Source organism: Aptenodytes forsteri, unplaced genomic scaffold, assembly GCF_000699145.1.
Source record: "Aptenodytes forsteri isolate BGI_AS27 unplaced genomic scaffold, ASM69914v1 Scaffold127, whole genome shotgun sequence".
Classification (NCBI taxonomy): Eukaryota; Metazoa; Chordata; class Aves; order Sphenisciformes; family Spheniscidae; genus Aptenodytes; species Aptenodytes forsteri.
In genome coordinates this window covers 549,382-565,210 of record NW_008794711.1, presented here as the reverse complement: position 1 = coordinate 565,210, position 15,829 = coordinate 549,382, and the positions used below count along the sequence as shown (strand labels likewise).

The 15,829-nt window shown below is 39.3% G+C and overlaps 1 protein-coding gene across 2 annotated transcripts in view; it reads right to left on the bottom strand.

Moving 5' to 3' along the window:
* Positions 1 to 15,829, bottom strand: part of SLC23A2 (solute carrier family 23 member 2) — a 36,983-nt gene that overhangs the window by 9,093 nt on the left and 12,061 nt on the right. For both annotated transcript variants that reach the window (XM_019470642.1, XM_009273796.1), the window contains exons 4-8: positions 11,879 to 11,995; positions 10,495 to 10,652; positions 5,854 to 5,942; positions 4,247 to 4,317; positions 2,918 to 3,099 (exon numbers count right to left, since the gene is read on the bottom strand). In XM_019470642.1, coding sequence (XP_019326187.1) covers positions 2,918 to 3,099; positions 4,247 to 4,317; positions 5,854 to 5,942; positions 10,495 to 10,652; positions 11,879 to 11,995 — 617 coding nt within the window. The remainder of the gene's footprint in view (positions 1 to 2,917; positions 3,100 to 4,246; positions 4,318 to 5,853; positions 5,943 to 10,494; positions 10,653 to 11,878; positions 11,996 to 15,829) is intronic.

Below are 15,829 nucleotides of genomic sequence, written 5' to 3'. Positions count from 1 at the left end.
CAGGCTCTTCAGACACAGAATATAAATGTACATTTTAAATTTAGCACAAGCATCATAAGAGAATATATTTTAAATAAATTACTATTCCATGAAAGCCAAACCAACATAATTTGTATTCTAAAGCGCTGCAGCAACAGCCAGCAGCAAACAGGTAAATGAAATCAGGAAAATGAATCAGACTAGAGAAAGATCTTCAGAGCTAAGCAGTCATTAGCAAAGAGCTACGCTGCGCTGCTTGCTTCTTTTTGACTCTAACTATCTGTGTGTCCAGGTCTGCTTTGCATATGAAGCACAAAGGTTGCTGCTAGCAAATGGGAAGAAACAGGAAAACTGGAGGCGAGTAGACACTAATTTTTACATTTCAAAATTTGCATAAAACTCTGAAGCACTTGAAAACTTTCTGTCAAGAGAAATTCTTTCCTCAATTCTTAAGAATCCAAATTTTTTTTGTATATGCACCTTTCACTAAAATCAAGCTAGATATCAGAATAGAACCCAAAAAAACAAGATTCCATTCAATTGCAGTTCACCAGTAACCCAGTGTATTACATTTTTTTATGCATCTTCCCCCCTCGTCAAAACTGCTAAACTCCTCTATACGTTAAAAATTAATTCAACTCTACAGCTAAAATAAGTATCCACGGCAATGAAAAATAAAAACCCAGGGCAGGTTGCTCAATTCTGAAATAGCCAAAACCAGTTTTGCTACAAAAAGGTTACACAAAGAGTCAAGCTGTCTGAAGAAGCAAAGCTTTTCTGAAATTTGAGATTATGTTTTTATCAGCTGACTTAAAAAAAGAAAAAAAAAGGTGGATTTTAAGCTTCCCTCCCTTTTCTGTCCCAGATGAGTTTCAGTCTGTAAGAAACAAAACAGAGCTTTATTCTTCCTCAATCTCCAGGAACAAAGAGCTCTGCACAAGAAGGGTGTCATTTATAGCCTTTACCCCCAACTAGAGGCGAATGATAAAGGCACCTTTTCCTTGCATTCAGGAAACATTTTGGCATCTCTCCCAAAGCCCATTACGGAAAGATGGGCTCCACTCCCTAACAGCAGCTATCCTGCCACGCTAGCCCTGAGGACAGGCGGCTTTGTATTTCGATTTATTTAGCACAGAGTTGTAAATAATGTCGGGGAGGATACATGGATTGCATGGCATGACAGAGAATAAAGCAGGAGAGAGAGAAAAGATTAAAAAAAACCCTTGAACCACTTCACTGAAACCATCAAGATTAGTTTCTCAGTTTGCTTGTCTACAAAGTAGGCATAATATTATATTGGCCACATGGCAGGGGGGCTTACTGCCATTCTGTAAAATACCACCAAATCTTTAAATGCCCAGAGGAACGGTTTTGTTCACCTGATATACAGGCAAAGGCCAATTCAGGAATAATTTCCCTTTTTACAGATCACGATGCGGTGTGTTTTATGGATTAAATTCATTCAGCCTGGCACCCGCAGAACAAGCGAGGTCAGAAAACTGTTTGGGAAACTGAAAGCCTTGTCAAATAGCATCTGCAGCTAATAGAGGATAATAGCTCTTACACAGGTATTATTCTGCTGTGCTAGATAGCGATACACTATTTTTATCTCATCAGAACAGTCAAGACAATTTCTAGCGCCACATCTTGTAGAGATCAAGTTACTTTTGAGTGGCTCTAGATGGCTATGGAGTTATTTTCAACAATCTAGTGCACATTTTTTGCGTGGCAGAAGCCAGAAATACTTATTGACTGGGTAATATTTAAATCCTGTTCCTGAATTGATGCTTTTTTTTCCATGTGCAAAATGTCAACTTTAATTACATGTTTCCACGTCCAATCCACCAAAGGTCTGCTTGATTGATTTAGCATTAGTCCCAACTTGCATAGAATTTGTTTTACAGGAAAATATAAACATTCCTTTGGGTCAGCTGCTTAACATAATAGAATTACAAAAATATTCCTGATGCTAACATCCGAGATAAAAGAGACAGCCCTTTTAATCATAAGCTGCACTTACAGAATACTTTACGTGTTCAAAGTACTGTGCAAACAGATTAGTCAGATCAGAATCTGATCTCATCAAGTCATTCCGCTTCCAGCGCTGGCACAAAGTTGGTCGCTATACACTACATATAGCAACTGCTTCAGCCAATTTCCTTCTCCCTAAAATGTGGTTTCCATCCTTATTTGGCTGGTTATTCACAGCATCGCACAGGAAGCTTTTGTCTTCTCTTCATCTCATTTTTCTCAGTTATTCCTTTTCATACCACTTATCTCAATTCTTTAATTTCCCTGGCATCTATACCTACAGAAGCACACATACCAAGCCCTGAAATTCACTCTGAAAGCCCTTTTATCTACTAAACAGAAATCTGTCTACTTATGCCTCATCGACTGATGGCATTCATGGAAATACACATGGTCGCTGTCATCATACAAATTTCTCTTGGCTATAGATAAGCAAATCAGTAATAATGACAAATGGACCACTACTACCAATGGTATTTGCTCGCTTTTGCAGAATAAGAAACATACACAATAGCATCATAAAAATAGAAATATAAATTGTTCACTAGTCTCTCTGGTGTTTTGCTAGATCATCTTTCCTATAGCACTGAATTAGACCCAGCCAATGGCTCCCAGACCAACTATTGTTTTATAAAATTCTCTGTTCTCCACACCTCACTTTCAGCCATTGTCCTTTCCTTCCTCCTCTTCTTGAGCTGCTGCTGTCCTTATTCTCAAATTGCCAGCTGATCTTATCCAGACCCACTCACAATCTTGCACACGGTATTTCTCCATGCTGGGGGCACTGCAATGCTACCTTTGGCAGCCAAGCAGACTCTGGCTTTTCCCTGGCACTCCAAAATTCCTGCATGACGACTTACCAACTGGGACTCCCTGCCCTAAGCCAAGAACACCCAGGAGTACTTACAACATAGCGATACCCCAGTGTTTGCCTGCTCTTTCTCCAGCAGCTTGGAAACCGGAGAGGCCGATGAGAGCAACAGTTGGCGTGATGGTCAGAGGTCCAATGTATCGCAACAGGGCGCCAGGAAGGCCAAGCAAACCGATCACCACTTCTATCAAGGAGGACATGATAATAGCACCTTGGATCTGAACACACAAGAACGGGAAAGAGACAGTTCAGTCAAATCTTAAAAGCAAACCCCAAACATTTCTTTTTCTGCTCTGGGTTACAAACTGCAGTTAAAAGAATTCAGTGACACAGAAGAACTCAGCAAATTTTTCGTCATAAAACAGCTCATTATGTTTAAGTGACTTATTGCTTAAGCATAACACTTATGGTTTTCTCCACAAAACTATTACACAACAGACCAGTGGGCCAGTCTGGTAGTTGTGTGGATAGCACATCACACTGTCAGACAGGAGACCTGGGTTCCAGGCTAACCTTTAAGCTCTCAGATCGAACCGGCAAGGGTTGGTGGCGCCACGGAGGTGATGCTCCTAGCTCCTAGGGGCAGAGTGTATGCTGCATTGTTCACAAGTGCTCCTTAGAAGCTGGTATAGAGCAGCGTTGTGGTCTCAGGAGACTGTCAGCCCTCTTGGCTGCAGGGCTCTTGGCAGGATGTAGCTATGGTTTGAACATGGGGAAGAGAGAGGGGTTGTTTTTAATTAAGAAAAAGTGTGCAGCCCAAAGCAACGGGATGGGAGATAAATTCCATGACACACGCCTTAATTTGGACTACGCTATCTACCACTCTAGTGCGATGCCTGGGCACAACCCTCGTCCTGGGCTCTGCAGAGCATGATGAAGTTCAGACTGCAGTGCTGCGAGTGGAGAAGGAGTTTGATATACTTCAGCAAGTCTCTTGGGAGAATCAACGTCTTATCAGAATAGTCTCCAACTTAAGACACCTAGGGATGAACAGATTTGCTAACTGCATATTTACCTTCCACGGGACAGCCTACTGAACAGAGTGACAGCAGGCAAGTGGTCTGGTAGCAGCTGAACTGCTACCAGTGAGCACAAATCGCAGTGTTACAAGAAGAGTATTCATCCTGCTTGTGCATTTTACTGCGCATCTTTTGGAATGTGGTAACTAACTCCTTGTATTTGCTGTTCAGCAATGAACAGGTTGAAAAGATGAAGACTTCCATAAAATGAGTAAAGGGATATATTGAAATGAAATCGCAGTGAAAGAAGAAATTACCAACTTAAAGATAAGAACACACAGATGGTTAGGTGAGAAACTTAACTGGAATTGCACAGATCAACAGCTAAAGGCTACTCCTACATTACCTCTCGTATTCTGGGATACCAGATGTGCTCAGTGTGAAGCAGTTCTGTCGTTCCGTTTGTAACTGTTATATCTTACAAAAAGAAGAAAAGAAAAAACACAGGTGTTTATTCCTCAGCCACTTTGCCATCATTTAATACAAAATAAATCTCTCCTTAAGCTGTGTCTGACAAATGAGCCTTGATTTACACAGAAGAGAAGTTCTGCAACACTATAAATCAAGTAATAACATGCTTACATTCCCCAAGAGCTAACCACTAATTTTACCCACTGTACCAAAGTGGAAAAAAATCACAACTTTCAGAAGGAAAGGTCAATTAGGGATTCTTTTCTCACTCCAATAAACAGATGAATGGAGAATTACTCAGCTGCACACTAGGAATCAAGTACTCCAATGTCTGCTGTTCACCAATTTAGGTCACTCACTGCATGCTGAATTGACCCGTGCTTACAACCCCATCTGACACCTTTTGAAGGTTAAAAGGTTCAAGAGCAAGATGCAGCAAAGGCTCTCTCTGAAAAGCTGAAGTAGCGGAAAAATTGCTTTGCCATCAAAGGTTATCAGACAGTATTTTCTTTCAACAAGGTGTGTATTAGGATACCGGCACATTTTGGCACACAGAAATATCCACCACAGCTAGCACTACTAAAGCACACCATAGTTTGCCTTTACATCTTGGGCACTGAAAGCCACGTGCTATTTCCCAGTAGCTAAATCTGACTCCCCCAGTGAGAAAATGTGAATGCTCAAAGCTAAGTTGTCTATAGAAAAAACGTCAGGAAAACTAATTAGGTGGCCATAAGTGAATCAAAAGAGATGTATAAACACATAAATAATATAAATGATTAGAGAATCAAAAGGACCCCGGGAAGAACTTTAGTTAGAAGCAAGCAGACTGCTTCTCTATTCTGCTGTCTTGCACTGCCCACCACTTTATTGCTGAATAACCACACCCCATTAAAAAGAAAACTGCCAGAGCTGTTTCCACTTCAGTTTTCTAACCTAAGTTAAAGAAAAAGCCCCTTACCCAACCCATTTTACTGCACATTTTCACTCTAAATAAATTCAAAACCTTTCAGGATGATGACGTTAGCAAAGAAAACATCCAAATATTGTCAAAGCTTGCTCTGCAAAACCTGTCAGGTATGAGTTAAACAGGTAAAAACGCTGGTCTTGAGGTGATGCTGAACGTTGCTCAAACTTACTAATACTCAACTTAAAAGGACTCGATTGGACCTACTATTTCTAAATACCGGAAAGGAACATTTAAGGAATCCTTCTGCCTTTCTCTACATTGTTAACAAAAGAATTGTTTTATGCTACTGCTAGATTTCTTTTGCTGCCTTTCCCTTTCTCTACATTGTTAACAAAAGAATTGTTTTATGCTAGATTTCTTTTATATTACCCCCCCCCCCGAAACAGAATTCCATAAGGGCATTTTTAAGAATCTTTTTCCAAGGCACAAAGTTTTAACATTGTTAAAGGAGAGAATTTTTCATATTCCCTGCTCATTACTTCCAGTTTTCACATCAAAAGATTTGGAAGTTGCACTATATGTGATCTGGGTCATTTGTCACTTAAACCTGAACAAGCATAAACGACAATTACCTGTATTATTACATTTCCACTTCTCCAGGGAGAGTATTGCTCTAGCAGGTGCTAAGAATGCAAAAGCACTCGCTTGAAACAAGGGTAACCTGGTGGAAAGAAGAGATGCTGACATTTCTCGGTATTACGGTACTGTGTCAGGGTATCAATGGCAGTTAGGTGGTTACTCATCCTCAAAACCATCCTTTATTGGGGGTTATTAAAAATGTGAAATACGAAAATTTCTTATTAAAAAGAACAGACATAGAAATACTAAGACTTCACAAAACAAAGACTCAACAGAAGACACTACATGCATGAAATTATTAATACAACGCCTGTAACAGATAATTACCGGATACCAGCAGGCAGGTACCAGACATTGATTGAAGGTTTTGACTCAGCATCACAACAAGGATACAGATGCACGTTCTGATGCAAGTACCAGCCAGACTGCTGAATGTGCAGCTTTTACCGTCCCACCACATTAAAAAAGCTCTTTGATAGGGCAGTATGCAGTCTGCATACTCAATGCCTTCCCTTTGCATGACTTGAAGTACAGTCATTTATACATTCATCTTTAAGTGTATGTATAAATAACTATTAGGTTGATAAGAGCTGATTAGATGTTCCAGGTGGCTACCAACAATAAATACAAATGCTGCAAGAATTTCAAGATGGCATTCTTAGCTTTGGTGTTTACACTTCCCAAAAGGTTTAAGATCTAAAGAGCATCTACCAGCACCAACTACGTATTTACTGAATCAACCGTTGCTTGCATAACATCACAAATATCCAGATGTTACTTAACTACAGAGAAGATGCACTTTGAACTATTCTATAAATACTGTCATTAATGGATTGTAATAAGATTCTCTTTAATAGCAGATCTCAAACTGTAACACGCGGAACACTTAATTGCTCATGCAGCTCTAGTTGCTGCACCGTGTTTATGGCTGGTTTTCAGCCACAATGAAGTGCCTCGATGCCAGCGCAAACACCAGTAAAGGAAAAAGAACTAACTGTAGCAGATTCAGATAAAGATCAGAAAAGGCACAAAGAAGGAAAGAAGAAGAAAAAAAAAAATCTGTGGGGAAAAAAATCCTATACGCGCTTAACACAAAAAAGATCAAACCAGAAGCCTGTTGCTAACAGTAGTTGTAAAGTTCACAGGCAGGCAGTTAGAACACTTGACCTACCATTGGAAAGGAGTTTGGGCCATAAGCAATCTAAAAAGCTGACCCACCTACTGCAAACGTTGAAAACTGCATTAGAAAGTCAAACTTCATAAAATACACGAGCCACCTGAGCACACCTGACCGGCATGCAATTCCCTTCTAAGTTTCTTCAAGCAAAAATCAAAGCTTTATCTTTGGTGAAGAAATGGTTGGTAGCTGCAAGTGAATGATTCACCTTATTTTTCAAGGTTCATTAAGCAAACTGAGCAAGCTGGTGCCCATGGCAAAATACGCAATACCTGTAACAAGCTGTTACTCCTCTATCCCACCTACACAGTACTCTATCCCCACCTAATGATTTTGTAAATATACATTGCAAACACATTCTCCAGTGATGAAGTCAGTTGTACTGAGACTTAGGTCCAGATTGTGAGTTTTGTATCACATAAAACACCCTGCATACTTATTGCATAATAAGGTCCTAGTACATCTCACCTAGCTATCTGCTTTATATGAGACAGTTAACCTGGAATATTTACCAAAAAGGCCAGTAGGCTCAAAATATTGCTTTTTTTTTTTCCCTAAGCAGAAAGAAGTCTTTTTTTAAATTTTTTTTTAACTTATTACTCAAAATCAGCCAACTACGATCAGTCTCTTTCTGAAGAGAGCTGCAGTTTGGAACATGACTTACAAAATACCTTTCCGATTGCTAAGCCAGGCATTCATTACTAGCTGGGTAAAGCACCACCAGCTTATGATTGGGATATCATTTTAATTTCATGTCTAAATTGTGAAGTTGCTCAATTTTGGCACGAGCCCTTGTGAAGACAGAGCTTTTTATGCAGTTAAAGTCATCTGGAAATGTCTTCATTATCTTAACACGTCACACAGATAGATGTAAGAATGCTTACACAATGTAGCGGTGCGCACAGCAACAAACCTAAAATGTTTAGGTATATTAAAGCTGTATTTGAGTGTCTCAGTCATACTAATTACTCTGAATTCTTGCCAAATCTTTTGGCTTATTACACAACCTAACAAATAGCTTGAATTCCTAAAATTAGTATGGGTACCAAATTGACCACAACTCCTCCTCGTAACTGAGCTAAATCCATCTTTAAGGACCTTTAAACCATGGAATTTGACCTTTTGAAACCATAGTGGCTTTATTTGCTGAAATACTTTGCAGTTGACAGACTTGCCAATGAATACTTTAAAATCTCATTTAGAGAACGTCGCTGCTATATCCCATTCCCACCCTTACATAAAACCAGAATCACATGTTAAACAGTTATAAAACATTCAACTGTGGAAATTTTCTCCTTAAATACAAGTTCACTTATTTTAAGATCCAAACACAATTGCTTCTTCAGTATATAAACATGTGCAAGTGGAAGCCACTGGAAAGTATTAAAAAAAAAACAAAACAAAACACCACGGACGGCAGAGGTGGGATTATACAGAAGGAAGAGAGCCTTTCAAACTGATGAGACCACACTGGTTTCTGCAAGAGCCCAAAATGACTCTATAGTAAGTAATAAAGAGAAAGAGCCCAAGATTGATTAGGGAAAAAACCAAAATATGACAAACTTTAGTTCTGTGAAGAGATACAAGTCTCAGGAAGCACAAAAACTAAGCTTTTTCTGATAAATTTGAGGCAGAAGAAGAAAGCTGGTAGAAGCACAGGAAAACCAAGCTCCCCTTTGAGTTCATCTCCATCCGCAACTCTGCACTTCTTACAAAATCGGAATATTTTAAATTTCAGTAAATCCAGGGAGGAGACACTCAAAGTCAAACAATAAAAACCTTATCTTCCAGTTCCCGCCTAGGTCAACAATCCCTCGATTCCCTATATAAAGCACAAATAGAAGATGGGGCAGGGAGAAATACATCACTCCCATTAAAAGAGAGGTTCAAAACACCAAAGGGCACAACTCTGCTCCTCTGCCTCCTTTCAGACAAGGTACTTGAAAATTTATGATTACAGCTAAGGCAAGCTACCCTATGAGCACAAAGAGCCAATCAGGCAGAAAACATGATTATTAACTGCAGGTAGTCTTGATTAAAAGAAAATACATTGGGGAAAGAAAATTTTCTCTTTCAACACTTTTCGTTATGCTATTTTGTCATCAGAATGAACTTTTCACACAAAACCGCGGAGTGATTTTCTAAGTTTAGTATGACATAATAAAAAAATAAAGGGAAGGGTTTTTTTCAAAGGAAAAAAGACAAAAAAGCTAACTAAAGCTAATTAAAATAGCAACTAAAGATTACATTGGAAAACCTGAAATATTTGGAAAATTTTTAGATGAAAAGCTGATCTACAGCTGCAAGTGATCTACCATAGGCTTGCCTTCTGCACCCTATTGAGATAACTTTTCCACCCAAAGATTCTGTTTCTTAGATAAATCTTTAAAAATGTGGGGGGTGTTTGTCCATTTTCTATTGGAATGCAAGATTTCAGCTCACATTGCTCTTAAATTGAATTAAATGACCCATGAATCATTCAAGTAACTATATATGAGGGCATACTCTTAAAATACGTACTTTTCTTCTGGTTTTACTTATCACTCTTGGTTTATTCAAGAAGATGCAGAAATAACTCTGCAGATTTTAGCTATTCCCGGTTCTCACAGGCACAGTCAACAAAAGTTTAAGTAAACATGTCAAACATCTCTCTGCAGTGTTTATTATAGAACGCACATTTTTTTAAAAGATTTATCGTCGTGTTAATACATCTTAGAACATCCAGTTCTTACCAACACTACATTTTTACAAGTATTTGCTAACACCTGAATTGGTCTCTTGCATCCTCCTAAGGAGAGCATACCAAAGGAGAGGTACAGGCATCCCTGTAAGGCTACGCTAACGTATGTGTTTCTTCCCAACTCAAGGAAGGATCATTACCTGCAACTCGGAGCAACTAACAAATAAAAATAAATTATTTGTTTGTATTGGAAGGTAACAGAGACACTCAGTTCAGAGAATAAAAAGTCACCCTCATCATTTTTCCCCTGCCTTTTTAATTTGACACGCACTTTACGGGAACAAGCACACAATTTGCTGTAGGACTAATCACAACCACCTAAATATTGGCCAGAATATAGTATCATTCAAGAAACTAATAAAAATATCAAAATTAGTTCCTCTTTACCAAGGCGTATGAATTTTTCCTTTTCCCCAGAAACAATTCTACCTTCTCTGTCCTCATGGATTTCCCTCCTCCTTCTTCCCTCTCCCTGCCCCTGCTGTATTTTCTTACCCTTGGAACACCTTCTCCGATTTCAGATCCACCTTTTTTTGGGAGCAGCTTTCCAAAAGCTTTCCCTAACTGCCCTGTATTTGACCTGCTATCTTGTGCTTCACGTTTATCCTTTGAAAATAGCCTAACTACCTCTTCGATCTCGGACTGCATCCTGGAAATCCCTACAGGTATCTAGTCTTATCACCACTGCAACAACTAGAAACAAGTCCCAAATCTCACCTGCACCCAAAAGTTGTTTGTAACAATGTAGTGATGCCCACGCAGAAGAAAATGGTCCCGATCAACTGGCTGGTAGCCCACTGGTCAAATCCAACACACATGGCGTCAGCTAGCAAAAAGGGCACTGCTATAGTTCCACTGAAACATGTTAAGTAATGCTGTGAAGAGAAAAATGGTTTGTTAATACTGCAGCCAATATTAATAAGTAAATAAATTTACGACCATCTTTTCTTCTGCATTGGATATTTTCACTTTTGAATTATCCACCAAAGCTCTCACTTCCTGGTCCTAAGAATTTCTTCAAGTATTTTCCTTCCATGTCGAGCTACCACTAGCCTGTTGCTAATGATCGCTATTTCTGTAGGATAAACTAGGTTATTTACATAGCTACATGGCTACTGTTCTTGATGAGGAGGTATCTAGGTAACTGTGCTGAAAACAGCTTCTAACTCAGAAAAGCAGCTAAATAACTCCATTCACTTTCAACCATGTGAAAAACCATTAGCTTACAAATGAACTTAGAGCACACACAAACTAGGCTGCAAATAAGCTCACAAGTACCAGAAACTAGGTACTCATTAATTCTTTTTCAATCCAAATACATTAAGCAAACAAACAAACAAACAAGAGTCACCATATTCAACAATGCAAGTAAAAATGTAATCCCTACAGAACTGCCTGTCCTTGAGGAAAGGCAGAAATAAAAAGGATGCTTTGGAATGTATTTGTTTGGAGATCTCAACATACTTTACAGATATTAACAAATTCTCAGCATTCCTGTGGGACAGATACTATTACCATTTGAGAAAGAAAGGAGATGAAACGAGCTGTTCCGCTTCACACAAGTGAGTGGCTGAGCTGGTAGTAGGGTCCAGCTCACTGCTACAGTCCTAGTCATAGCAGGAAGCACACGCTTTCACTCCAAGGAGTGCAGAATTTGCCTGCCCGGCTTATTAACGAGCCTACAGGTCCAGGATGATGCTATCAAGCTTGCAGAATTGAAATTACTACAGCAGCAGCTTTAGTATTCAAGATTTCAGAACTAAACCATTAACTCTCTCCATCTTTAATTCCAGAGGTGCCAAATGTCGCTTTCTGAAGCTCACCACTTAGCATTTGCTCACTTATTTACTAGCAGCATTTTAGAAGACTAAGCATTTAAGTAAATCTCACAAATGCACAAGCCAGCAAACAATAATACAGATCATTATCAACACTAATCTTTGTGATCAATTTCAGAAGAAACTATCTTAACACTTTCTTCAAACGTGAGAGCATGGGAAGAATAAAATTATCACACACACAAATGCAATGAACTACACAGAAAATGCTAAACAAGCTTTAGAAGTTACAGAGAAAATATTATAGCTGTTTTGAAACGTACCTGTAACCCCAAAAATATGCAGAGATACCAAGGAGGAACGTCTTCGATAGTGTAAATCATGTCAGTTCTCTGTGCGTCTAAACTGCCACTGCTGTCCAGCGTCTCTGCCAAAGAGCTCTATTTTGATAGGGAGGGCAGAAAGGTGGGGAGGGCAAAAAAGCGGGGGAGGACACAAAGGACAACAGTAGGTTACTGTTACATATGAATAAACTGAATTTGAACTATCAGGCAACTCCCAGATACTCCAGGGCTGGTATAATACTCCCCAGCAATGTTCATATGTTACGTTTTTAAAGCCTTTTACCTCTGACAACGAGCTCATCTCCAGCTGTAGCTGCTGAACTTGTACGAAACACATCCACTTCTATAAGCCATTCCCTGCTTATTTATACTAACACAACAATTGTTCATTTATGATATAACCGATCTGGCAGCCAAAAGGTGCCCCAAAAATGGGATTATCATGATAGAACTGTTTATTTAAAAAAAGAAAAAGAAAAAAGAAAAGAAAAAAAGGAAGACTCGGACCTAAGTAGAAGAGTCAACAATGGCTATTTTCAAAGCAGAATGACTATCCTTGCATAAGAGAACAAAATCACAGGCAAGAAAGTTCCTTATTATGGTGATTGCTTCCCCGCTTAATTCTTACTCGATTTCAGTCTTGGTTAACTTTTTTAGCCACAAGTTTTCCTATATTTGCTTCCACCCCACATTCAAGCAGTCAAGAAAAATGCTAGTCATTATAACTGAATACATCCACGGCCAATTTATATTAGCCAAGCGGACTTCCTCCAAACCTACAGGACTTTAAGCAAGACCACATTCTGGCCTACCATGTGCCCTAATTCGCAGACAGCTAACAGACAACTGACCACATACATACACGCATCAAAATCCCTGCAGATTTTCCATTAAAACAAGATTCAGCTCAATCATTTCTTCTTTACAACTAAGTGGAATCGTTTCATTTAAACGCTCTGGTTTTGAAATTCCTGAGAACAAAAACACAATGCTCCAAAGCCCAAATACCACAACAAAAGCAGAAGGAAGTATCAGATTTTATCATTTCAGCTCAACTATCCAAAAAATACCTTATATAACTACTGTTCTGATCTAATCCACACTAGAACATAACAAACTCATGTGAAGTAGCCTTACACAAAGACCAGGAACTTTGCCAGACTCGTGACTTTGACTCAAATGGTCTTTACTTCTTCAAAAATCACAACAAATCCACAGATTATGCTTAGATAATCTCCATTTGGTTTATCATCTAAAAGGTCAGGGAAGCCAAACTGACCCATGGTACTTCCCTCTTACCTCCAATTTCTGTCGGGAAAACAAATGCCACTGGGTTAATTCAAATTCAGGGAGTGTAAATGACCACACCGCTATGGAAAGATCGAGGGTGTTACAGTGGAAAAGCAAAATACAGAAACACTAATTTCAGAAAACTCTTTTAAACAACGTTAAGCACCAAGCTATCTGCTCACCAGGGTTAGTTTAAATAAGGTACAGGCCCTAAACAGAGGAATAAGGGAAATTGTTCACCGCACAACTCATCTTGCCAATTTGCAGCACCGATGTAATTTTTTCATTGACTGAAAAATGAAAGACCGCTCTCCTGACCCGATTCTCTAAAAAACAACAAACAAAAAAAATCAGGAACTTGAGTTTTAGAGCTTCATACTGGAGAGAGAGCACTGAGCAGCAGTAAACCCGTACGTGTCTCTAACTGGAACTTAGGAAAAAGTTCTTCTTCCAAGAACTTGCTCAGGAAAACAAAGATTCACCCAGAGCATCACCCCTGTGATGCTTTCTGTTGTTACAAAGCAGTTTTGTTAACCTTTCCCGAGAGACTACACACACACATATATAATGGCATCACCCCTGTGATGCTTTCTGTTGTTATAAAGCAGTTTTGTTAACCTTTCCCCAGAAACAACACACACACACACATATATAATAAAAAATAAATAAATATGTATGTACAATTGCCTCACCTCCCCCCAGTTTCACTGCAACATATGCTCCACCTGAGAACTTTGCTCACCAGTGATACCGCCTGTTTATTCAACATTTTGACTAAGAGGTCATCATACACTTACAGAGAGGCAGGCCATGAAGGAAGAGTAAGAATGGTTACAACATCTGCCCATGAGGTAGGAACAGAGAGGTAACAGAAGAAATTAACTGTTTGCTTCATGAATCACGTCAACATTAGCTTGCTGAAGCCACCCAAATAGCAGCACAGATTTAGGAGAACAAACTGTGGATAGTTCCCCACGCGGCTGCAGTGTGAAAAGACCTATCACCGTGCACTGAACAACCTGCATTACTCCTTCCAAGGATGGACAGAAATGGGATTTTCAAAGTTCATGATGTTCCCACACAGGCTACCAGGTTTTCTAAAAATCCAGTAAGTGATTTGTGTAGATTGGTGGCTCTTGCTTTGGCCCCTGCCTTTTGAAAACCCATCTTTTGGCCTCTTTTCTAGCTTTTCTAACTTTGCCAGACCAATATCCAGTAGCCACCTAAATGTTCCACTTAGTGCCGAACACTAATTTTTCTTCACAGGACTGATGAGGTTGCATCAAGTACATTCCTTAACTTTTCCACCTGCCCATCTATTATATTACATTATATTACATCATACATATTCCTCATCTTCTTTGGGCAGCAAAAATCAGAAATGATGACCTGTTTCTACCAGGAAGACCATGGCACACGCAGCAAGTTTATTAGTCCTTTCAGAGCTTTTCATTTGTGATTACATTTATGCCTACATTTGTCTGCAAAGAACAAAAAGGTCAGCAGGCACCAGGCCTAGGAACAAGTCAACTCGTCCACGGCACGTAGAAAGCTCTCTTTGGGCACAGAACAACAACTGCTAACCAATTTAAGCTCTCCTTTAGAAAGTGAAGTTTATAGGTCTTCTAACAAAAGAATTTCAAACTTTAAGGCGTAATTGTCATAGCAGTGTCTGTCCTACACAGCAAAGTGGTCAGATAAAAAAAATGCAGGATACTCCTCATTCCTTCCAAAAGCCAGACTTATTCTGCTTCGGAAGAGGAAGGTTTCACCTTCATCAAACCTTTAGCAGATAATGGCTAAAGGGAACCACCATAAAAGAGACCAAGACAGAACAATGAGAAATTTGAGAACTAGGTCCTGCCAGTAAGTCTGGGTGAGAGACTGGGTAGTCACTGGCCCTTTCATATCTCGAGCGTGTGCCTGCTGGTTGAGTACACTGACTACGTACTGGTGCTTGCCAAGTATGCCATAGCATGCTGTAGGGAACTGCTGGGAATGAACTGCGCCTTTTTGAATGAGATACTGATCAGAGACTAATTCTTTTTTTTTTTTTTATTTTTAATTGGCCAAAGGGGGGACAACACAAAAATGAACAAAAGCACAGAATAAGTATAAACAGGGGAAAAAAATGAGACAGAGATAAAGGTGGAGCAAAAATGAGGGGGGAGGGAACAAACCAACAAACCCACCCCAAAATCCAAAGAACCAAACACCAACAACAGTGCAAGATGAAGGCTCTGTTATCAAGTACCAGTGGGAAGGACCAAAAGAAAACTGATTAACTGTGGGGAATAAGGCCTTTAGAGAAATACCTTGAATAAAGAGCTGACAACATGTCAAATTAATTCTATTAAGCAGTAAGCAACATAGTATTGTTTATTTTATAGGGATGCAGCAATACAGTTATTTCTCATCTGGGCTAATAGTTTATTGTTTCAGCTAACAAATATTGCGAGACAATGTAAGCAATGAGCATCCTCCAGCAATTAAGTACATTTCAGTCCTCTTTGTTAAAGGCTTTTTGTTCAAGGTCATTCGTTTGCTTTTTTGGTGAATGATCTCTCAAGAGGAATGAAAAGCCAAGAACAAACATGCTTCATGCACACACTTATTTTAAGTGAAAAGCAGGAGGTTTGC